At 38.3% G+C, this 23922-nt stretch overlaps 2 protein-coding genes across 4 annotated transcripts in view; one reads left to right on the top strand and one right to left on the bottom strand.

The window, feature by feature from the left end:
- LOC106881177 (acyl-CoA:lysophosphatidylglycerol acyltransferase 1) overlaps nucleotides 1–13678 on the bottom strand; it is an 85723-nt gene extending 72045 nt beyond the window's left edge. Inside the window, exon 1 of one of the 3 annotated variants that reach the window (XM_089339898.1) lies at nucleotides 13355–13678. The gene's annotated coding sequence lies outside the window, so the exon portion shown is untranslated. Of the gene's footprint in view, nucleotides 1–4159; nucleotides 4967–12550; nucleotides 12653–13354 lie in introns of those variants that run through there. The other 2 variants (XM_089339899.1, XM_089339897.1) reach the window with 2 other exon arrangements.
- Nucleotides 13679–19515: 5837 nt separating this feature from the next.
- LOC106877603 (transcription factor IIIB 50 kDa subunit) lies at nucleotides 19516–22848 on the top strand. Its single transcript, XM_014926548.3, has 2 exons — nucleotides 19516–19812; nucleotides 21738–22848. Exons 1-2 carry the CDS (start codon nucleotides 19648–19650, stop codon nucleotides 22713–22715), a joined length of 1143 nt encoding a protein of 380 aa, XP_014782034.1. The 5' UTR covers nucleotides 19516–19647; the 3' UTR covers nucleotides 22716–22848.
- Nucleotides 22849–23922: the final 1074 nt, after the last annotated feature.

The following is a 23922-nucleotide window of genomic DNA, read 5'->3' as shown; positions in this document are numbered from 1 at the left end:
GTAAAAAGCCTTTTTCTGCAAGACCGGCTTGAAGTGTGAATGCATAAACACAAAAAGGTGTAGTGTACTGCTTGGCTTGCATTGGGAGGTATAGGGAGATAATGTGGTCAGAACAACCCATTAACAGGTTGTCAAGCCTCAAAGAAACTGTATTGTGATCATAAGACCAACTCTACAAAAGCATTTATGCTCATTGGCACGGCAGAGAGTGGTAGAGGATGTAACCAGCAGCATGTTGTTCAAAGCTGTGTTTTTGGAAGTAAACTTCATGAAGAGCAATGATGTTAACCCTCAGCCTTGACAGTTCATATGTAACCAGACTAGAATATCATTCTGGGGGACCACTTTCTGCTGCATTTTGCATAATTCTGATACTGGGCTTTAGTGCTTGTACACTTTGTGAAGCAGGGTGTACCTCTTGTTTGTTTGTTTGTTGCTGTTAGACCACATTTGAGGACACCCACTAGTTGTGACTAGCCATCTGAAGAAAACAGAAAAAAAGCTTTAGTTGAGCTGCCCTTTCTAGATCTCCCTCCCTCTCTCTATATATATATGGAGTAAAACAGTATTGACCTTAGAGAAGACTGCTTGAACATTCAGGATGCCGTTAGATGATGTCATTTCAAATTCAACATCAGTTGACCCATGAATCTGAACTGCCAACATGCAGGATTGAAACTGTAGTTTCCAATGTCATTTCTGAACTACTGTTTTCATCACTTTCCCCATCACTGCAATGCTTGATGAATGGTAAGGGAGGATGGTTGTAGATGTGAGAGTGGATATTGTTAGGTGGATGGCAACAAGCACATACTGGCATCATCCTTTACACCAAGGTTTCATCAGTCAGGACCTAACATGCTGCGGCTGTAACACCAAGGTTCTTGGCACCAGGAAAGGCATCCAGCCGTAGGAACCTTATCAAAGCAGGCATTGGAGCTCATTGCAGTCCCTAGATGCATCACATTCTGTCAAACCATCCAACCCATTCTAGCATGGAACATGACATTAAATGATGATGTATGCATGTATGTATGTATGTATGGGGGTTCGTATATAAATATGCAATCTATAACAGGTAACTAAAAGCGGTTGACATAGAGAAAGCTACCAGACCATAAAAGCACCACTTCAAAGTGCCTGTCCATTCCATTCCAGCTGATAAAAGCAAATGTAAAAATATCATATATACACATATACACATCCACTCACACAATGATGGGTGCATATTATGTCTGTGTTACATTAGATACACACACCCATCAAGATGACATATTTTCATTATAACAATTCTCTTCTGGTTCTCATTAATCTCTTAATTCGTTTACAAATTTGTTACACACTCAGACTGAAGTCAGTCGTATTATGCATAGAATTAGTGTTAAAGTTCACATCAATGCACGTTCACACTCTTAAGTAGATATGCCTGGTAACATATAAATATATGTAGAGAGAGAGAGAGAGGAGGAGGTAAGTGAGGGAGAGATTGTAAAGTGTAAGAGAGGAAGAGAAGGAAAGGGAAAAGATGTATGAGAAAGCACCAGAGAGGATGGAAAGAAAAATATGGGGCAGAAAGAGAGAGAGAGAAACGGCGGTAGAGGAAGGAAGAGAGAGTGTGTGGGAGATGGGGAGATGGGGAGATAGAGAGAAAGAGCGTCGGATAGAATGTCTGGCGGTATATGCAGTTTTGGTAGCAAACTTTTGGCGACACTGGTGCCAAGCTGCCTCAGCTTGTAAGACATGTCTTACTCTTGACCCTTGGACATCATCGTTAGAGGTGGGTCACTTGTAAGCATTGGTAAACTGCTACTCTTCCACAAAAATAAGAGCCTCGCCGAAGCTTGCGTCGACAAGGGGAAGCTTTCCAAGTACAGATCCTAGAAATCGCATATATACATATATATATATATATATAAGCACTTTCCACACGCATATATATATATATATATATAAATATATATATATATATATATATATATACATATAAGCACTTTCAACAAGAGATAGTATGCTAAGTTACTATATAATATAAGCAAGTCCAGTGAGATAGTCTTCAATTTACGTCAATATACATTTGACACGAAAGAGGTATTCAGTGTTGTTTGTTCCTTGAAGGAAAGGACCTGCCCGAAAGACGTCTGAGACCCACAGAACACGATCTTATCTTATTCTATGAATTGCATTAAATCATTGCCAGATTGGCATCATAGAAGCCACCATACAAGCACATACACACACAAACATGCATGCACACACATATAAATACATACATACATATACAAATACGACATACATTCATACAAATACATACATATATACACACACGTATGTATATATATATATATATATATATATATATATATATAGAGAGAGAGAGAGAGAGAGAGAGAGAGGTATACATACATATATGTACATGCAACACACATATAAACATTTAAATAGCATCGTATATATGCTCATGAATACTCACAATTACATACATACGTATATATATGTTGGAACTATCGAATACACGTGTGCATACAAACGTATGCTTAAATACACACACACACACACATGACTGGCACTCCATTGATTATGATGACAAGGGTTCCATTTGATCCGATCAACGGAACAGCCTGCTTGCGAAATTAATGTGCAAAGTGGCTGAGCACTCCACAGACACAAGCATCCTTAACGTAGTTCGTAGGGAGATTCAGTGTGACAGAATGTGAAATAAAAGTACATCTCATTTTTTCTAGCTGAGTGGACGTGAAGAAGTGTCTTGCTCAAGGACACCAACGCACCACCGGGAATCGAAGTCACGATCTAACAGTCGTGAGCTGAGTGCCCTAACCACTAAGCCACACCCACGCGCATGCATATATATATATATATATATATATATATGTATTATATATGTATGTGTTTATGTATGTATGTATGTATATATATATATATATATATATATATATAAAGATAGATAGAGAGAGAGAGCGGGAGGTGCACATGTTATTACCATCAATTCTACCATCACTACAACTATTATTACTGTAGGATAATAAGAAAATGGTGCACAATGAGATAAGAACAGAAAATAATAAAATAAACGAAACCAATTTGTTGTAATAAAAAACAGTTGAATCGTCAAACTGGGAAAAACTACACACACACAAAGGAAGAAAGAAATAGAGTTAGAGATAGACAGACAGACAGATAGATAAATAGATAGATAGATAGATAGATCTATGGATATAGAAACATGTAACGGTTTCGTGTAAGATTATATATACAGATAGGTAGACAGGCAGACAGATAGATAGATGATACATACACAGACAGCTATAAACATCTGCATGTCTCTTTTACGGTTGACTAGCCGTTCTCTTTCTGTATATGTATATATAGCATCGACACAAATAGATGTATACAGACCTATATATATATATGTGTGTGTGTGTGTATATATAAACACAAAGTAGTTATTCAATATGCACTAACTGGTGTTTTATTACACACACAAACACTTTGCATCAGTTTATACTGTTATTTTCACACATATATACATTTATAAATTATGCACGCAAAACATGCATGAATATATACACACACACACATATATATATATATAAACACTTTAACACCAAACACAATTACGAACACTGTGCTTTCTTTGCCGTCATCAACACACAGATATATATATATATATATGCACACATAGCTCTCTGTATAGATATAAAGAATGAGAGCGATTTGGGACAAAGACAGAGATTTGCATAAACATAGACTTATAAATAAACACAAACACTACATACATACATATATATAAATATATATATATATATATATATATATATATATATATATATATATATATAGACAGAGAGAGAGAGAGAAGTAGAGAAAAAGAAAGAGAAACAAACGCAAATAGAAATGTATATATATATATATAAACCTATCTCTCTCTCTTTCTCTCCCTCTCTATATATACACACTAATTTCCACGGAGCAAACTCATACATATATCGGTAAACACAAATGCTTAATACATGCATGCATATTATATATACATATATAAAGTATGTATGCATGTATGTATAAAGTGTTTGCGTGTGTGTATCTAGAAGCAAACACAAACACACACACGTGTTCTAATGATAGGTAAGATATAGTTGGTTACCTTATCATGTGCAGTTGGTTGGTAGAGGTAAGAATCAGATGTATGATGTTGATAAAGCTATAAAAAAAAAATACAAAAGGGGGGGGAACCAGGCGACAGTTAATAATATAATGTCAAGAGATAAAGAACCACCACATTGGTATGACATCCATGGCAGCAGCAGCAGCAGAAGCGAGCAAAATTGAACTGATTAAATGCAACGCACATTGACCAGCTGCAGTGACCTCCCTTGGTGCCACTACTCACACACAGATTCTTCTTCCCACTCTTTCTCTCATACTTACACACACACACACGCATCTTTTTTTCCTCTTCCATTTCCTTATTACTTTTTGTGTTCTCATTCTCTTTTCCTTCTAGTTCACTCAGTCTTCTTTCTCTCTCCCTCTGTCTCTCTCTCCCCCGCACATACACACACATACACGTATGCGCACACACACTCATACGCATACATACATACACACACACACACACACACACACCTATTTTCTGCTTCCATTTCCTTATCTCTTTTATGTTCTCTTCCTTTCGTTTATTTCTCCCCCCCCCTCTCTCTGTCAATTTGTCTGCCTGTGCTTGTCTCTGTCTTTCTCTCTCTCACCCTTTCTCTGTCACCTGAAATTAGCTCAGCTCTGTGCTATCTCTGCTCAGCTGACCATCATCTTAACTACAGCTCAGCTTTCCCCCACCCCCACTCTCTCCCTCTTCACACATCACTACCGCCCAACCTATTACATTCAATACCAGTCCACCCCCTCCATCACAACTCTATCTACTACTCAACCGCTTCTCAGCTCAGTGTCAGCCTCATCAATCCACCCAGTTTTTGCTCAGCTTATCCTCTGTCCCACATCACAACCACAGTTCAACTTCTCTCTCTCTCTCCATCCCCCCTCTCTCTCTGAACTATACTATACTTCTACTCTCTCTATCTGTCTCTGCCTGTCCTGTCTTTTTGTTTGTCTCTCTCCTCTGTCTGTCTCTTTGTCTATCTATCTCTCTGCCTCTGAGCTATACCACTTCTACTGTGTCTGCCTCTCTTTGTCTGTGTATCTCTGTATCTCTCTGTCTTTTTGTCTGTGTCTCTCTGTATCTGTCTTTCTGTCTCTCACTCTCTTCCTCTCCCCCCTCTCTCTCTGTGCTATTCTTGTCATTCCCTCACTTTATCACCTCCACCAGATCCATACCATACCACACCACACCACACCACACCCCAGTTTCTTTTCTCTCTACATCATGGGTTTTCAAACTGTGGTCCGCGGACCACAGGGGGTCCGCAAGGACAAGACAGCAAATACTTTTTATGGGCAATTTGATTTTATACATGTTTTTTAATCGAAATCTTTTAATTGACAATAAACCTATTTGTTAAATACTGTTAAATAAATAAATGTAAAAATATATGCTATTTTAAGCAAATATTTATGTATAAATTTCATAAGCGTTTATAAGGGGGTCCCTAAGGTAAAGCCTGAAATATAAAGGGGTCTGCAAGTCAAAAAGTTTGAAAACCCCTGCTCTACATCATCACTCAGTTTTATCTCATCTCTGCTTCTTCCCTAAACCCCTTCTATCTCAGGTTGTCCCATCCCCACTTCAGCTTCATATCTTCGCCACATCAAACCCCCTCAAATCTCACAGATATTATAAACCAGAACGCAGGGCAGATTTCCTCTTTATCCAGCACTTTACCACTTTACACCAAAGCAGCTAGACTCAATTCAGAACATGTATAATCATCATTGTCACCACCATGGTCGTCATCATTATCATCATCATTGTTTTAATGTACAATGTACACTTTCCCATGCTTGTGTGGGTCAGACAGAATTCATTGAGGCAGATTTTTCTGCTGTCAAATGCCTTTCTTGTCGCCAACACTCACCTGTTTCCAAACAAGCTATTTCCCCATTGCTTGACAGATTTTCACAGAAGATTGGAAAATGATGGACACTGCTTGTATGACTGAGATACTCGTTTACAACCAATACACAAAGTCAAAACAAAGAGACACTAATACACACACACACACAATGACTCACCCTTGACACAATAAGATATATATATATATATATATACCTTCTCCAACTACAATTCTCATATTCGGTTAAAATGTCTTACGTTTAAGCTGGCTCGCATGCATTTCCCTGAAGAGAAGATTACAATTTTAACATCGCCGATTCCTATGGAAGGTATAATTTGTAATCTTCGAAACATATGTTGGAAATAAAAGTATGCAGTTAACATATGCGTTTTACTCCATTCATTAAATTTATATATACTCAAGTACCCAAGATAACAAGGAGTTTCTACCTCATAAACAGGAGTTACACCACAGTCATTTTGTGATCTTTGCTACCTAATTTATTTTGTCCGAGTTAATTATTAACTAGGAGAAAATAGATACATATAATAATAATAATAATAATATATATATATATATATATATATATTGCTGCCTCTAGAGAGAGTCATTAGGCCAAAATTAATAACACACGCACCGGTTTGATTTCACTGTTAATCACTCGTTTGTTTAACCTGGCAAACATGGCCTCCAAAACAAATTGGGAGAGAAGCCAGTGAAAAGATTGTAAATGGCAACAAAAGGAGTTTGACATGACTGTCTGTTGTTAACTTTTTTCCCTCTTATAAAGGTAAAATACATAATCGTTCTGCTGTTTTCACAGTTTTACTATGTTTGAAATATCACCTCCTTGTCTGTATAACACAATACACATTCAACACTTCTAAAAACAAAATAAGTTTGTTTACATATGTTGTTGTTGCATTCGAAAGAAAAGCACTTAATTTGTATTTAGCGCTTAATTTGACAGAGATTGTTGTCAGTGGGCAGTTGAGCTTAATAGTAGAGTACTCAGCCGGTATCCGAGGGGTGTGGGTTCATGTCCCATGGCTGTCTGTTGACAACTTCTTTTTACCTTATAAGGGAAATAATGCCCAATGTTTCTGCTGTTTTCAAGGCTACACTGTGTTTGAAATATTACCTTCTTGTCTGTACAAAAACACAAAAAATTTACTGTCTAACCAAGAGTTAGTTGGATAGATATTTAACTGACTGACTAATAGTAAAGGAATTGAACTGGTGTGTGTGTTGTTAATATTGGCATAATGAGTAAGAGGCATCAGATGTGGTGTACCAGAGAGAAGACTGTTCTGGTATGGTCATGCAATACATATGGAAGAGGACAGCTGTGTAAAGAAGTGCTGATCCCTAAATGTGGAGGGAACCTGTGGAAGAGGTAGACCCAAGAAGACATGGAATGAAGTGATGAAATATGATCTTCAGATGTTGAGTCTCACAAAGGTAATGACAAATGACCAAGACTTTTGGTCACTTGCTGTGCTTGTGAAGACACATCAAGCTATTATCACTTTGATGGCATGTACTGCTCTCTCTCTCTCAATGATAATAATCTGACATTTAAGTGTAAGCGCAGACAAGAAGTAGTGTAAACGTGTACCAGACTTCATACATGACAATGATATGATCTCAGTGGTATGGGACATGTCTGACTCGGCTGACAAAAGGATCAATGTAAACCATCCAGGTATAGTTGTCAATAGCTAAAAATAAAAAGCTCTGTATTCCAACAGATATTTCAATATCTTCTTATCAAAACATGGCATGGAAGCAAGATGGAAAAACTGCCAATGTGAGGATCTTGAAATAAGTTGGTATGGTGTGCAAAAGCGAAAAACAATGCAGATACAAATTGGAAAACAAAAGAAGAGACATGAAAGAAATATTTTTTAAAAATTACCTCAGGGATAATGTTACATATAGTCTAAGACAGTGCTACTCAAAGTGGTGGTCCACAGACCAGTGCCAGTTTGCAAGCTATCAGTAGCCGATACGCAATGAGTTTCCAGAAAAGAATAGCATAATAGCAATAGTAGCATAATTTCAGTAATTTCACCTACATGCAGGAGTGGCTGTGTGGTAAGTAGCCTGCTTACCAACCACATGGTTCTGGGTTCAGTCCCACTGTGTGGCACCTTGGGCAAGTGTTTTCTACTATAACCTCAGGCTGACCAAAGCCTTGTGAGTGAATTTGGTAGAAGGGAACTGAAAGATGCCTGCCATATATATGTATATGTATATATATATGTGTGTGTGTGTGTTTGTGTGTCTGTGTTTGTCCCCCCCCCTCCCCAACATCGCTTGACAACCGATGCTGGTGTGTCTACATCCCTATAATTTAGCAGTTCGGCAAAAGAGCCCGATAGAATAAGTACTAGGCTTAGAAAGAATAAGTCCTGGGGTCGATTTGCTCGACTAAAGGTGGTGCTCTGGCATGGCCGCAGTCAAATGACTGAAACAAGTGAAAGAGTTATGCACTGCAGTAAACAACTTATCAACTTATGTAATATTGTATTATTTGTTTATAAAATAAATTTAAGATCAAAAAATTGTCAATTTTAATTATATTCATTATTGTTTCCATTATATAAATATGTGTGTGTGTGTGTGTGCATATATATGTGTATGTATGTTGGTGTCTCCTTCTTTTGTGTGATAGTTGGAAGTAAGTGTCATTGACATGCAAAAAGTGGCCTTCACTTTTAATCTTCTGTGAAAAACATGTCTGGCCACAGGGAAATTTTACCTTTCTTGGAAACAGGTGGGGGTTGGTGACAGAAAAGGCATCCAGCTGTAGAAAAATCTACTGCAATAAATTCCATCAGTCCCAATTGTAAAATGGATGCTAAATTGACGATTATGATGATGATGACAATGACAATGATAATGATGACAATGACAACAACGGCAATGACAATGATGATGATGATGATGATGATGATGATGATGATGACAACAATGCTGGTGATGATGATGATGATGATGATGATGACAACAATGCTGGTGATGATGATGATGATGATGATGATGATGGAAGTGATCCTAGATATGCATTGCCAGACAAAAGGATGAAATGCTCATAGCTACAATGCTTATTGATTATAAGTCTGCCTGACCAGGGCTGACTCAGGGAAGTGGAGGGAAGGGTTAAACACCCACAACAAACTGAATCACCTAATTGGGTAATAGGGGAAAGGGTGATCTAATAAAGAAAGATAACTGTAAAAGGAAAGTTCCTGGGAATTGTAGAATCAGAGTAATTTTGAGAGAAGTCACTACCAGACGTCATCAACAAACAAACAGGGAAGCCTCTTGTATGTTTGACTCACTTGCCAGAAATAGCTGTTAATTCTATCTCAGGTTAGAAAATAGAAGAAGGCAAAACAGCAGATTGTTCGCAGTTGGAGCACTTTTGATCAAAACATCAAACGCCTGCATAATCAGAGCTCAACAGGAGGGAGGGAGGGAGGGTGTAACAACAGCAGCAAAGCAGCAGGTGTTGCTGCTGCTTCAACAAATTGGAAGACAACATAAAAAAAAAAGCTTTTTGTCAGGCTGGGGTGACAGAAAAGAAATTCTTGTTATCAATTGATTAAGTATGTTGTGAGAAAACATAAATCTATACAATTGTTGACAAATATGGACACAGTTAATACATATTCAGGAAAGTGTGTAATATATATAGTTATATTCTTCTTATGAAACATATAGACCGCATAGAAGCGCTCAACTTGAAACTGAGGCATTAGGTATGCATCCTTTCTTTTTATTCTTTTACTTGTTTCAGTCATATGACTGCAGCCATGCTGGAGCATCATCTTTTTGCTGAACCGCTAAGTTGCAGGGACGTAAACACACCACCATTGGTTGTCAAGCGATGTTGGGGGGGGGGGGACACAGACACACAAACATATACGCACACATACATATATATATATACCTATATACGACGGGCTTCTTTCAGTTTCCGTCTACCAAATCCACTCACAAGGCTTTGGTCGGCCCGAGGCTATAGTAGAAGACACTTGCCCAAGGTGCCATGCAGTGGGAATGGTGGAAGTGCTTGTGCCTCTTCTGATAGATATGAAGGAAACACTTTCTTGATGTCTACTTCAATTAATAAATTACCAGTGCAATAATAGGATTGTGTTTCAGTGCTTATACTGCAGAAATATATCTGTCGCAGGAACATCTGGGAGTCCCAAAATGCTTAGAAATTGAACCCAGATCACTGAATCTGATACAAAAACAATTAAACAAACACAAATGAGATTTGATGTGCTCAGCGTCGCCTTCCTGGCGCGTGTAAAGACATTCGAGCGAGATCGTTGACAGTGCCGCTTGACTGGCTCCTGTGCAGGTGGCACATAAAATACACCATTTTGAGCGTGGCCGTTGCCAGTACCGCCTGACTGGCCTTCATGCAGGTGGCACGTAAAAGCACCCACTACACTCTCGGAGTGGTTGGCGTTAGGAAGGGCATTCAGCTGTAGAAACTCTGCCAGATCAGATTGGAGCCTGGTGTAGCCATCTGGTTCACCAGTCCTCAGTCAAATCGTCTAACCCGTGCTAGCATGGAAAGCGGACGTTGAACGATGATGATGATGATGACTCACGAGATATATGCTTGACCAAGATCTCATTAAACAATTTCATCTTTTGGTGCACTTTTCCTTATAAGGTCATCAGCTATACGTCTAGTGCTTTTTAGCCACTAGCAATCAAAATCCACGAAGCAATGTGGTACACCCTTAAAACTGGTTGGCTTCAAGCAGTGTAGCCATACCATCAAGACCAATGGATGGCAATAACAATAACAATACAGCTAAACCACTGAGATGCTAGAAGCAACCAAATACTTGACATGCGGTGTCCCAGAATGGTCACAGTCTAATGGCTAAAACAAGAAAAAAATAAAAGATAGAAAAAAAAAAGGATATTTAATATCTGCATAGATAGACAAAAAAGAAGCAACAAGACCAGTTTCAATCTTCTATTGAGATTTCATCAGCAACTGAGGACTCTCTTTAACCCTTTAGCATTTAAACAGGCCATATCTGGCCAAAAGTATTCTGCCTGTTCTATGTTCAAACTGGCCAGATTTGGTCTCCCACACCAACCCTTCAATATCATTTTAAAAATTAACAGCTACCTCATCAAAATCTAAAAGCTACAAGATAATGCATGATTAGTTCAAAACAATGTGGACGAAAAAGCATTAATTACGGCAGAATAAGGTGAACACTAAAGGGTTAACACATAAGGCATGAGGGGCCACGATCGTGGTCGTCAGGCACAGGTCGACAGGCCACAATTGTGGCCCAGATAGATACATTTATGGGCGTTTGTTGGGGTCTAATGTCACCCAAACGCTCCGATACCCGCCAGAATGCAAGAGGACTAACGGTTCAACTAATGACATTTTAGATGATGTAAAACTTGCCATCATTAATAAACTAAGAAGATATTTTAACTATTTTTGTTTTGTTTTTGATGTGTGCATGGTAGTCTCATTTTCATAAAATGTGCTCAGCAGTCCATGCTATGTAAGTGCAAATCCCAGCGCTTTATGGATTAACTGTCCACATAGACATTATTAGGTATGCAACCTTTACGGGCTTGTATAAACTATTTAGAACAATTTGCATATATCGTTATTTGTTGGTAGAGAGCTGGTTTAATATATTAAAATTATTGGTGCGTTAACAACCCAGTGATTAAGGACGATACCGATAAAATATAGTAAATACAAGACAACCACAAAGATGTTTCGTAAATGAAAATTGGTCTGTCGATATTTCACATACAAATATGTATATAGCATGTATGAACACACACACACACACACATACATACAGACGTGCGTGAACACAAACATATATACATAAATACCAACACATGTGCACACAGATAGTCATCCGTATGAGTGTTTGTATGTGTGCGTGTGTATGCGAGAGAGAGAGAGAGAGAGAGAGTGAGAGTGAGTGTGTGTGTGTGCGTGTGTGTGCAATAGAAGCTCTTGAACTAGAAATACTACGCTTATTTGTCGCACTCTTACCAATCTAATTAACCATTTGATAGTTGTAAACGTGGTGTAGTATAGTGCAAACATTAATTACTTAAACCAAAGAGGAAGTAGTCTTGTCAGATGGTTCTATTTAGAAAAATTGGGATAAGATATCTCAGTCTTCATTTACAATATAATGTGACTAGTATTTAAACACCCAGAAAAATTTACAAGATCTGTCAAGTAGATTACAGAACAGAACTTAGATGTATATCTAAAAAAAAAAATAGTGCAGAACTTAGTAATTCAGTATGTATCGTCTGTTAAGGACTTTCTGGAATCACTGAGAATAAAATAGCATACAAATCACTGTTGGAAAGAGAGCAATTGAAGTTGAAAATAAAAATGTTTCACTTGATAAACATGAGAGAAAATAGTTGGAAGAAGATGAAATGTGGAATTAAGAAGTTTGTTGAAGGAAAACAGAAAAGTTACTGCTTACGGTGGATACATGAAGAAGTCAAATTCAACCTAAATTATGGTTAAATCAGAGAAGATCCGATATGAATCTTTTACTACTATTTTGGGGACTTCAATGAACGTCTGTTTTATGAGGGGGAATTTTAAAAATGTGACACAATTATTCAGTGACTAATGCTCCATTATGCGAAGGTCCCCTGACTCGCAATCATCAGGTAGTGAGATCGATTCCCGGACTGAGCCGTATTTTGTATTCTTGAGCAAAACACTTCATGCCATGTTGTAGAAATGAACTTTTCAGCACCTCTCATATCTATCTATCTATCTATATATATATATATATAGGGGGGGGGGTGCTGAAAAGTTCCTGGCTTTAAAGGTATCATGAAAGGCCTGGCTGGAGGCACAACTTTTCGAGTTCTTTTACAGGGCTTAGAAAAACTGAAAGACTGCTGCAATAAGTGTGTGAATCTGAGAGGGAAATATGTTGAATAAAATCAAAATTAACTGATCCTCCTGTATTTTCTCTTACCCAAAGTCAGTAACTTATCACCTCCTCGTAAAAAAACAATATATAATGCCTTCCAGAAAAAGACGTCTTGGGATAAATACAGAGAACTTCCTTGTAATTGAAACCATGCATAAACATCAACACAGGGAATATCAGTGGAACATTCTGGTCAAAACTTTTACCAAGTGCAAAGATAACAGGCCGGGTATATAGTTGTTTGGGACAGACAAGAAAAAGTATGTACCGTCGTAGAGATCGGCTGCTCTGCAGATGAGAATGTCTTTAACAAAATCAAAAAGAAAGAGGGTAACTTACAGACAACTGCTTTGAAGGCTTCTTCATCTTTCTCTATTGATTATAAATTCATATGAGACCGAAAGAGTGAGCGAAAAGTCTGTTTTTCCATCTTGAAACCACTACATGAGAAGTGAATGAAAGTAATCCAGTATTAGGTTAATAGTAAAGCTAGGTTAGTAAGCTACTAAATAGCTACTTTTGAGGGCTATGTTTCTATAGGAATCTACGTCCACATAGTACGGCATACATGCTAAGCTGAAGGTATGATAGCTATCTGTTTCCTACATAAAATTTAATATAGGTGTATGAATGAAGACATAAATGCAAGCGTGGCTGTTTGCTTAAGTAGATTGCTTTTCAACTATGTAGTCTTCGGTTCAGTCCCACTTTGCGGCACCTTTGGTATTTGTTTTCTACTAATAAACCTGGTTGGACCAAAGCCTTGTGAGTGGATTTTGTAGGTGGAAACTGCAAAAAAACCCGTCATACACAAATATATTCTTTTTACTTGTTTCAGTCATTTGACAGCATCCATGCTGGGCCACTACCTTCAAGGGTTTTAGTTGAACAAATCGATCCCGGGATTTATTCTTTGTAAGCTTAGTGCTTACAAACCGCTTAACCAAAGAGACGTAAACACACCAACATCAGCTGTCAAGTGATGGTGGTGGGGGAACAAACATACACGCGCGCGCGCACGCAAATGTATACATATATACGACGGGCATCTTTCAATTTCCGTCTACTAAATCGACTCACAAGGCTTTGGTCGACCCGAGACTATAGTAGAACACTTGCCCAAGGTTCAGTGGGACTGAACCCGGAACCATATGGTTGGAAAGCAAGCTTCATACCATACAACCACGCCTATCCTTGTCCTGACATTATTTCATAATTGTAAACGGAAAAACATATCTGACCATGGGAAATATTATCTTACCTGGGAACAGGCGAAGATTGGTGATAGAAAGAGCATCTGACCAGACAAAATCTGCCTCAAGAAAATTTGTCTGACCCTTGCAAGCATGGAAAAGTGAACGTTAAGTGATAATGATGATGAAGTATGGCGCAAATACGGAATATTTTGTTGAAATATGTGTAAGAACACAGGGACCCTGTGGAGATAGAATCTTAATAAGGCTGAGGCAGACACGTAGTAAGGATAGCACAATAAATATGGCTGCCAAGCGGAGTACATCATAATAAAATGATAACAGGAATAGAATCGGTGGTCACTTTGGAATAAGATAATACATGGAATTTTCAAAATGATGAGAAAGGTGTGAGGGAGGGAGATAGAGGGACTGACTACACAGACAGGTATGCATTTTTGTTTTGTTTTGTGTTGTTTTGTATTTTAACTGAGGAGAAAGATCGTGGAGAAATAACGAATCTATATTATAATAAAGAAATCTGCTGACAAATTAGTTTGGATTATGTAACTTTTACTAAAAGAAAGCCATTATTAAAGTCTACGCTATCAAGAAAACTTTTATAAATTCCAATTATTTATTTTTTTTTTACCTAAATGCGGTTTCCAAGTTTCTTTTATTATTAAAGATTTCAAGTATGCGCTTCAACCATAAAGTTAATTTTTGTTCACTGTGACATTTTAATTCACTGTGATAAGACATTTTTAAACATCGCCGTACATAATTCTGGAAATCTAAAGGTCGCCCAAATATTTGCAACGCTACTTTCTAAAAAATTATAGATTTATAATTCGGCGTCCGCCAAACTGTGTTCATTCCAGTATCCTTTCGTATTTATATTTATAATAATTATTAGAGGAAAATAATGGAATATTCATATTTAGAAGTGGAGGGGAAAAAAACAAATCAATGGTGTTCAAAACGATTGCATCTGAGTTGTCTTCTCCGAGTAAGTGAATTGGCGAGAGAAAGAGAGAGAAGAGAGAGTCAGACAGAAAGAGAGAGAGGGGGAGAGAGAGTTAGACAGAAAGAGAGAGTGTGTGAGAGAGAGAGAAAGAGAGAGTGTGTGTGAGAGAGGGGAGAGAGAAAGAAAGAGTCAGACAGAAAGAGAGAGTGTGTGTGAGAGAGGGGAGAGAGAGAAAGAAAGAAAGAGAGGGAGAGAAAGAGTCAGACAGAAAGACAGGGGAGAGAGAGAGAGAGGGAATGAGAGAGAGAGAGGGAATGAGAGAGAGAGAGAGAGAGAGAGAGTGAATAGAGCGACAGCTGGGGAAACTTAAAGAATTGCACGTTTGTGTCTTTTGTTTTGTTTTTCGGTCGAAGAAAACAAAATGTTGAATATAATTTATGATTAGAAGTGATAGAAAAATAAAAAGAGACATTAATACTATTATGAGAGGGAAAAGAACAAAACCAAGCAAAAGAGACTAAAATGATCTTTATCTGAGTTGTCTCAGTGCAAGAAAATCAAGTGGTGCAAATGTGTGTGTGTGTGTGTCTATGTATGTATGGGAGCGAGAGAGAGAGAGAGAGAGGGGGGGGGGGAGAGAGAGAAATATCCCAGGAATATAAAATATAGAGAGTCGCACGTATTTTTGCCTTTTCTTTTTATAGCTGAGGAAGAAGACGATGGAGAAAGTAATGACTATTGATAATAATTATACAATAGTATAAGATGTGGAAAATAATGGCTTCGAATTTTGGCACGAGGCCGGTAATTTCAGGGATTGTGTAAGTCGATTACACTGCCGCTCCTCCCTCTGAGCTTAACTGGTACTTTTTTTTGTCGACCTCAGAACGCAAAGACGGACGAAATGCCGCTAAGCATTTTATCTTGCATGCTAACGATTCTACCAGCTCACCGCCTTGGGGATAATAATGGAACGTTTATATAAGGGGAGGCTACTGGGCAAAACGCTTGGCGGCATTTCGTCTGTCTTCGCGTTCTGAGTTCAAATTCCGCTGAGGTCGACTTTGCCTTTCATCCTTTCGGAGTGGATAAAAATAAATACCAGTTGAGCACTGGGGTTGAGGTAATCAACTTACCCCGACCCCGAACTTGCTGGCCTTGTGCCAAAATTTGAAACCAATATTATGAGGGGAAGGTAAGGCGTAGAACTGGCAAAATCGTTAGCACGCCGAGTCAAATGCGGCGTGTCCATCCGTCATTATGTTCTGAGTTCAAATTCCACTGTGGTCGACTTTGCCTTTTTTAATTCAAGGTCGATAAAATTAGTAGCAGTTGAGCATTTGGATCGATGTAATCGACTTACTCCCTCTCCCGAACTTACTGGCTATGTACCAAAATTTGAAATTTCGAATCAGTGTTATAAGGGGATGGAAAAAGACGATGTTATCTGAGCTGTTTCTGAGACAGTCTCATACTGTATTCCACACATTTCAACATCCTTGGAATTGACATAAGAGAGCTCAAAAACCGAGATAAAATCTTTGGACTCATTGACACCTTTTCTATAGTCATTATAAAATATTCGCCTTCCTGTAACTTGAGGGTACGCCCCGATACGTCTTCACCGCCATCCTCTTTCTCTTCCATCTCAAGTCACCATGTATCTCTCCTACAGCTAAATATCTTTATTTCCGTATTTCTCTCATACTTCCCATGACGAAGCATAAAGCTACCTACCTCAATATTACTCCCCACCTCAGTTGAGAAGTCTTGTCTTGCAACATACTTGCTGACGATAATGATAATGTGATACAAACCTTCGGTACTACTAAAGCAGCACGGTCCCGAACGCGCAGTCGCGCGTCTGCGCTAGCTAGTCGTGAGTGGTCGATCCTAACCCTAACCCTATCCCTAAATCTAACCCTAACCCTAACCCTATCCCCAACCCTAACCCTAACCCTATCCCTAACCCGCGTGTGCAAATGAATACGTGTTTAGGGTTAGGATCGACCACTCACGACTAGCTAGCGCGGATGCGTGACTGCGCGTTCGGGACCGTGCTGCTTTAGTAGTACCCAAACCTTCTTATCTACAATCTATGATAAAGTGAAAATATCCACTAAACAGTTAAAGAGAACAACAACAACAACAACAAAAAATGGGGTTATGAAAATAAATAACGTAAAGTACCACATCCTGTCACTTATGAACCAGGAAATGAGCTCAGTAGAGAATGATTCTGATGTAGAATATGTCATAGTTTGTTTCTCGGCAAATAAAGCAACAAATGGTTGAAAAAATTAAAAACCAAACTTTAAAAATCGCTCAAGAACCTTAATGTGGAACAGGTGAAACATCAGCCACTGATAAAAAGTTAGATCGCACAATGTCCTTATTCGCACCGTCGTAACCTACGCTTTGGAAAGAGTAAAGCTCGTTCCCGTGTCATATAGACTTATAAGGCCGTTTTCCTAATTTCTGTGACAACCACATGGTTCCGGGTTCAGTCCCACTGCGTGGCATCTTGGGCAAGTGTCTTCTACTATAGCCTCGGGCCGACCAAAGCCTTGTGAGTGGATTTGGTAGACGGAAACTGAAAGAAGCCCGTCGTATATATATATGTGTGTGTGTGTGTCTATATATATATATATATATATATATATATATATACATACATATATATATATATATATATATATATATATATATATATATATATATATATATATATATATATATATATATATATATATATATATATATATGTATGTATGTGTGTTTGTGTGTCTTTGTTTGTCCCCCCACCATCGCTTGACAACCGATGCTGGTGTGTTTACGTTCCCGTAACTTAGCGGTTCGGCAAAAAGAGACCGATAGAATAAGTACTAGGCTTACAAAGAATAAGTCCTGCGGTCGATTTTCTCGACTAAAGGCAGTGCTCCAGCATGGCCGCAGTCAAATGACTGAAACAAGTAAAAGAGTATATATTCCCCACCGTACTTCTTTTAGACCTTTTCACCGCGACACTAGAACTGCCCAGGTGTGACCAACCAATGCAGGCGACAAAATTCCCACACAACAGCATGTATTTTGTAGAGTCATATGTTGTGACAAAGGGCCAGACGTTTCAACCATTCCCAACGCCCGTTCTTGCTGCATTAATCTACTCATCCTCTTGGGTTGCTTTCTCAGCGGCTTCCGATAATTTTCTGGCAACATCTTTTCTTTCCTTCGTAGTTAGTCCAAGACTCTTGAGCATCGAGTGAATTCTGATTCCAACAAATCCTCTTAACACATATTTCTACAGGACTGCCTATTGCCTACCTTCTATTGCTTTCGCACAGTTCGACCAACTGACAGCTCAACCATCTTTACCACCTTTCTTTCATTGTCCAACAATTTAAGCACAGATCTTTTTGGTGGCAAACAGTGGGAAGCGATATTTACGATCAAGGCAACAGAAACTTCCCAAATCCTTCTCCATTTTAGATCATTCTTCTTCCTTACAGTGGCAGGCTAGCAGTGTTCAACTTCCCTGCAAAACCTTATTTTTTTCCACAAGAAATAATGAATAATAATAGTAATGTGTTTTGAATGACACAACAATGCATTATAATAACAACAATGGACAACAACAAGTCCATTGTGGTTATTATAGTGCATTGTTGTGCCGGTCCAGATGGACTATATGTAATCTGAACCTTCCCACCCCCTTATTTATTTATTTATTTATTTATTTATTTATTTACGGAATCCCACGTTTTAGACTATGGAGATTCCGATTCTGAAAAAAAACTTTTTCAAAAATCTCAAATTCAAAATTTGGATCCCCCCCCCACTCCCAATTTCCTCATTTTAAAATATTTTCCGGAAATTTTTTTTTTTTTTTTTTTTAGAAATGCGTAAAAAAAATATGAAGATTATGATTCTGAAAAAAAAATTGTTTGAAAATTTCATTTACCCCCCCCCCCCAATAACAAGGGGGGGAAGGTTCAGATTACATATAATCCATCTGGACCGTTGTGCCATTCAAAACACATTATTATCGTTTATTATTTTTTACAAACAAGCGAACTACAATACTCTCTTATTTTTCCATGCTCTACTCCTTGTGGTCTTTCGCTGTTAATTCGCTTTACCCTCTCCGCTACTACATCAGCCAGTACTCTTAAATATTCAGTTATGCTGCTATGTATCTCTGTATTTCAGACCTACCGGACGACTGGAGAAGCCTCACAGTTCCAACCTTTCCACGTTCGCCCCACCCATTCACCTCTTGCTTCCGACACTTAATAGCTAAAGGGAGGCAATTCCTTCATAAATTACCGGCAACTCTTAAAGGGAAGTAATTCATCAAACTTCCGGACCGTCGAAATGAAATAGCAGCCAAGTTTCACTTTTCGGCAACTTTGCTCGAAGCAAGTTCATTTATGTTCGTTGTATTAAGGTAAAAACCATTGAAATTTGTCAACATGTGTGACGTAATGGACTTAGAGTGCCCTTCATGTGGTGAGAGAGCCATCATGAGGGACTATCACGGAACAGATGAACATTATGTTTGCGTTGAATGTGGGTCTCTTGTCGAAAATTCTGGTTTAGTTTCAACGAAATATGATGTTGGAGGTGAAATTAAACAGGTAACAATTGTTGATTTATCCTTCCCTATCTGTATATTGTCTAGTCTTCGTTTTATTTTCCTATTTTTGTATACACAAGTCTCCAATATTCGGTTATTTTCCGACAAATGCTTAAGTTGGTGACGCAGAAACTTTGTTTTATGTATCATGTTAACACATCTTTCAAATCAATATCTACACAAAAGGCGGTAAGCTGGCAGAATTGTTAACACGCCGGGTAAAATGCCTAACGGTATTTCGTACACCTTCACGTTCTGGGTTCAAATTCCGTCGAGGTCGACTTTGCTGTTCTTCCTTTCAGGGTCGATAAAATAAATACCTGTTGAATGCTGGGTGTCGAAAATCGCTGTCCTTGTGCCAGAATTTGAGACCAATATCTACACAATCAATCTATTTATCTATCTACCTTCCTTTTTACCTGTCTTCCTTCTCGATATATTTCTGTCTGTCTAGCTATCTTTCTTCCTTCTCTCCTTTCTTTCGGTTTTTTTTTCCACACAAATATCACAAGGTATTATTGGTTCAAGAATGTCAGTTTTGTTGTCGTTGTTTACATGTTTCATCAATATAATGTGCATATCCTTCTCCTCATTACCATCATCGTCATTTTCACATCCACTTTTCCATGCTTGCATGGGTTGGATGAGTCCGTTTGAACCTAATATCTCCGCACTTGCTGCAGCTCTTCTCATCTTGATGGTAAGATCCAGCATCCTGAGCTCACACTCAGTTTTACGCAGGTTTACCTTGGTTTCCCTCTTATGTATAAATGCACACATACATATGCATGCATACAACTCATATGCATACATCTATATACACATGATGCATGCATATACATGCATGCAACCATATACATGCACACTCACTAGGCTTCTGCACAATTTCTATTTAACAACTTCCACTTGCAAGGTATTCATCAAGCTGAAATCCAATGTGCCATTTAGTCTGATTGATCCAAGAACCAGCTATTCTTGTGCCCAGTTTTGGCCTTTTCATCATCATCATCATCGTTTAACGTCCGCTTTCCATGCTAGCATGGGTTGGACGATTTGACTGAGGACTGGTGAAACCAGATGGCTACACCAGGCTCCAATCTGATTTGGCAGAGTTTCTACAGCTGGATGCCCTTCCTAATGCCAACCACGCATTCATATTATTATCATTATTATTAAAGCAATGAGCTGGCAGAATTGTTAGCACACCAGGTGAAATGGTTGATTTTGCCATTCATCCTTTCAGAGTCGATGAAATAAGTACCAGTTATACACTGGGGCCGAATATCCCCCTTCCCAAAATTTCAGGCTTTGTGCTTATGGCAGAAAGGATTATTATTATTGTCGAGCCAAGTGAGATTGTAGTGATGGCTGATGCCAGTCTTACGTAACTGACACCTGTGCTGGTGGCATGTAAAAAGCACCCACTACATTCTTCAAGTGGTTGGCATTAGGAAAAGCATCATCATCATCGTTTAACGTCCGCTTTCCATGCTAGCATGGGTTGGACGATTTGACTGAGGACTGGTGAAACTGGATGGCAACACCAGGCTCCAATCTAAATTTGGCAGAGTTTCTACAGCTGGATGCCCTTCCTAATGCCAACCACTCAGAGAGTGTAGCAGGTGCTTTTACGTGTCACCTGCACAAAGGCCAGTCAGGCGATACTGGCAACGGCCACGCTCGAAATGGTGTCTTTTATGTGCCACCCACACAAACCATAGAAACCATGCCAAATCAGGCTGGAACTTGGTGCAGCTTACCAGTTTTCAGTGAAACCATCCAATCCATGCCAGCATGGAAAACAGACATTAGAGGACAATGATTATTATTATCAATATTATTATTATTATTATCATTATTATTTTTATGTTTTCTAAAGTATTGGGTTTTGACTTTTGAAGTATTTTCTCTTATTTTTTTTTCTAGTTTGTTCCGTCCAAAGTCGGTCAGTCAAAGACCTCTAAATGTCCAGGATTTCAAAATTTGGTATCTTACTTAGAAACAATTTGTCTTCTGCTGAAAGTCTTACCAGAAATTGAAGAACTTGCTAAGGACCATTTCAACACATTATACAATTTACACGTTGTGAAGTATAAAGGTATGGAATCCAAGGAGTATTTAGTCCTTGCTTGTGTCTACATCAGCTGTCGACAGCACAATGCTCTGTACACCCTGCTGGAGATTGCTAAGCTGGCCAGGTGCAACGTATTTAATCTTGGCAATGCTTACAAGACTGCTGTACAGTTACTTGGACTGAGTCTGGAACAATCTGGAATTGGTGCTCTGAGCCGGCAGCTGTTCTCACAGTCGAATCTGACAGTTCCTGTTATTTCTCGTGCTCACGAGTTGCTTCATCTCAGCAACAAATTTTGGTTGGTTAGCGGGAGAAATCCAGTTGGGTTATTGCTGGCTGTTTCATATATATCATGGAAAACTGACAAACCTATGGAGCGGTGCAAAATATCTGCTCAGAAATATTGCAAAGAGCATAAACTGACTTTCTCTCCAATGGTGAAGCAAAGAATTAGTGAAATTGAGAAAGTGTTGTTCCATCTCGCTCTGGAATTGCCTTGGGTGAAAACAGAGCCAATCAAAGAACGGTTGCCGTTTCTAGTGAATGATATACTTAATTATCAGAAGTCTTTGATTTTGGAAATGGAAAGAAACATAAATAATGAAAAAAACAATGAAGAACAATTTCCATTCATTTCCAAAAATAATTATGGAGAAATTCTTCCCCCTATTATGAAGAAAAAAGTGAAAAAGGTTGAAGAATCTGAACCTTATTCAGTTGCCTTAGTTACTTGCTGTGATAAAAGTGACAGTGAAGATCTCGACCGACTTAATGTAGATGACTATATCAAGTCAGAGAAAGAAATTGAAGCTTTGAAGAACTTAGAATGAAAAGAAGCTCTTGTATAGGAAATAAGTCTGGTATTTTCTGAAAGCTGCATGCATGTGGTTGAGTCATGATGGCCATCAGATTAGCAGTAAGGAATCCAAGTTCTATCACTGATGTTTGCAACAGGCAATTTCACTACCCTGGGTAAAATTAATCTTTTATCAGCTAAATGCTACAGAAACTGGAGATTTAAAATATAGCTATACCAGTTGTTGCGGTTCAGAATATGATGAAATCAATATATGTGAGAGAGGATTCTACCGTGCCTATGATTGAACAAAGGAGCTCCAATATAGTTGCTCTGCTTACTAGAAATAGCTACTAAATAACCCTCAAATCACTTCCTAGCATCATGTAATCCTGCCTATTGCTAAAATAACAGAATACTTATAACTGTTAAGCTTTTGATTGTAGATATACTCAATCACAAGTGACCTGGGTTTAACGCTTTAACAGTTCAACTGGCTATATCCGGCCCAAATATGCTATCTGTTTTATGTTCAAACCAACCAGATCCTGCTTCTCATACCTACACTACAGTGTCATTTCTAAAGAAATACTATCACTTCATTGAAATCTTGAAGCTATGAGAAAATGTATGATTAATCCAAAGCAATGTGAATAAATAAGCATTGCATTTGACAAAGTGATCTGAATGCTAAAAGGTTAATCGATAACTATTACCTTTTATCATGCCAAGGGAGATAGACTGTGTCTATTTATCCAGTCAAGATCTACGCATCATATTTATTTTACTCAACATCTACATACTGTGTCAATCCATGCAGTCAACATCTGTTTATTGTTTGTGTCTATCCAGTAAACATCTACACACTGTGTCTATTTATTGACTCAACATTTACACACTGCATCTGGCCATATAGTCAACTTCTACACTCTGTTTATCCAGTTAATATCTATACCAAGTGCTTATCTATCTAGTCAACATCTACATACTCTGCCTATTAACCCTTTCGTTACTGTATTCATTTTGAAATGCTCTGTGTTTTTTTCAGTTACTTCAAATATTAGAAAGAATTTAGTAAAATAACTTAGTTATCATTAAGCTGGTGTTAGGAACATAAATTGTGACTAAGGTTTGGTGGAAGATCTTAATTCAAAACTTATAAAAACAAGACATTTGAACTACAGAGCCAGAGGCGGTTTCAGCCGGGTTGGTAATGAAAGGGTTAATCCTGTTAACATCTA

Source organism: Octopus bimaculoides, chromosome 22 (assembly GCF_046866305.1).
Source record: "Octopus bimaculoides isolate indiv1 chromosome 22, ASM4686630v1, whole genome shotgun sequence".
Classification (NCBI taxonomy): domain Eukaryota; kingdom Metazoa; phylum Mollusca; class Cephalopoda; order Octopoda; family Octopodidae; genus Octopus; species Octopus bimaculoides.
Note: the sequence above shows the minus strand (reverse complement) of the source record. Positions and strands in the feature narration are given on the sequence as shown.

Excerpts from the sequence above, each read along its gene's own strand:
- LOC106877603 (XM_014926548.3), top strand. The coding sequence starts at position 19,648 with ATGTGTGACGTAATGGACTTAGAGTGCCCTTCATGTGGTGAGAGAGCC. Across the intron at positions 19,813-21,737 it reads TTGGAGGTGAAATTAAACAG|TTTGTTCCGTCCAAAGTCGG; the intron begins GTAACAATTGTT and ends TTTTTTTTCTAG.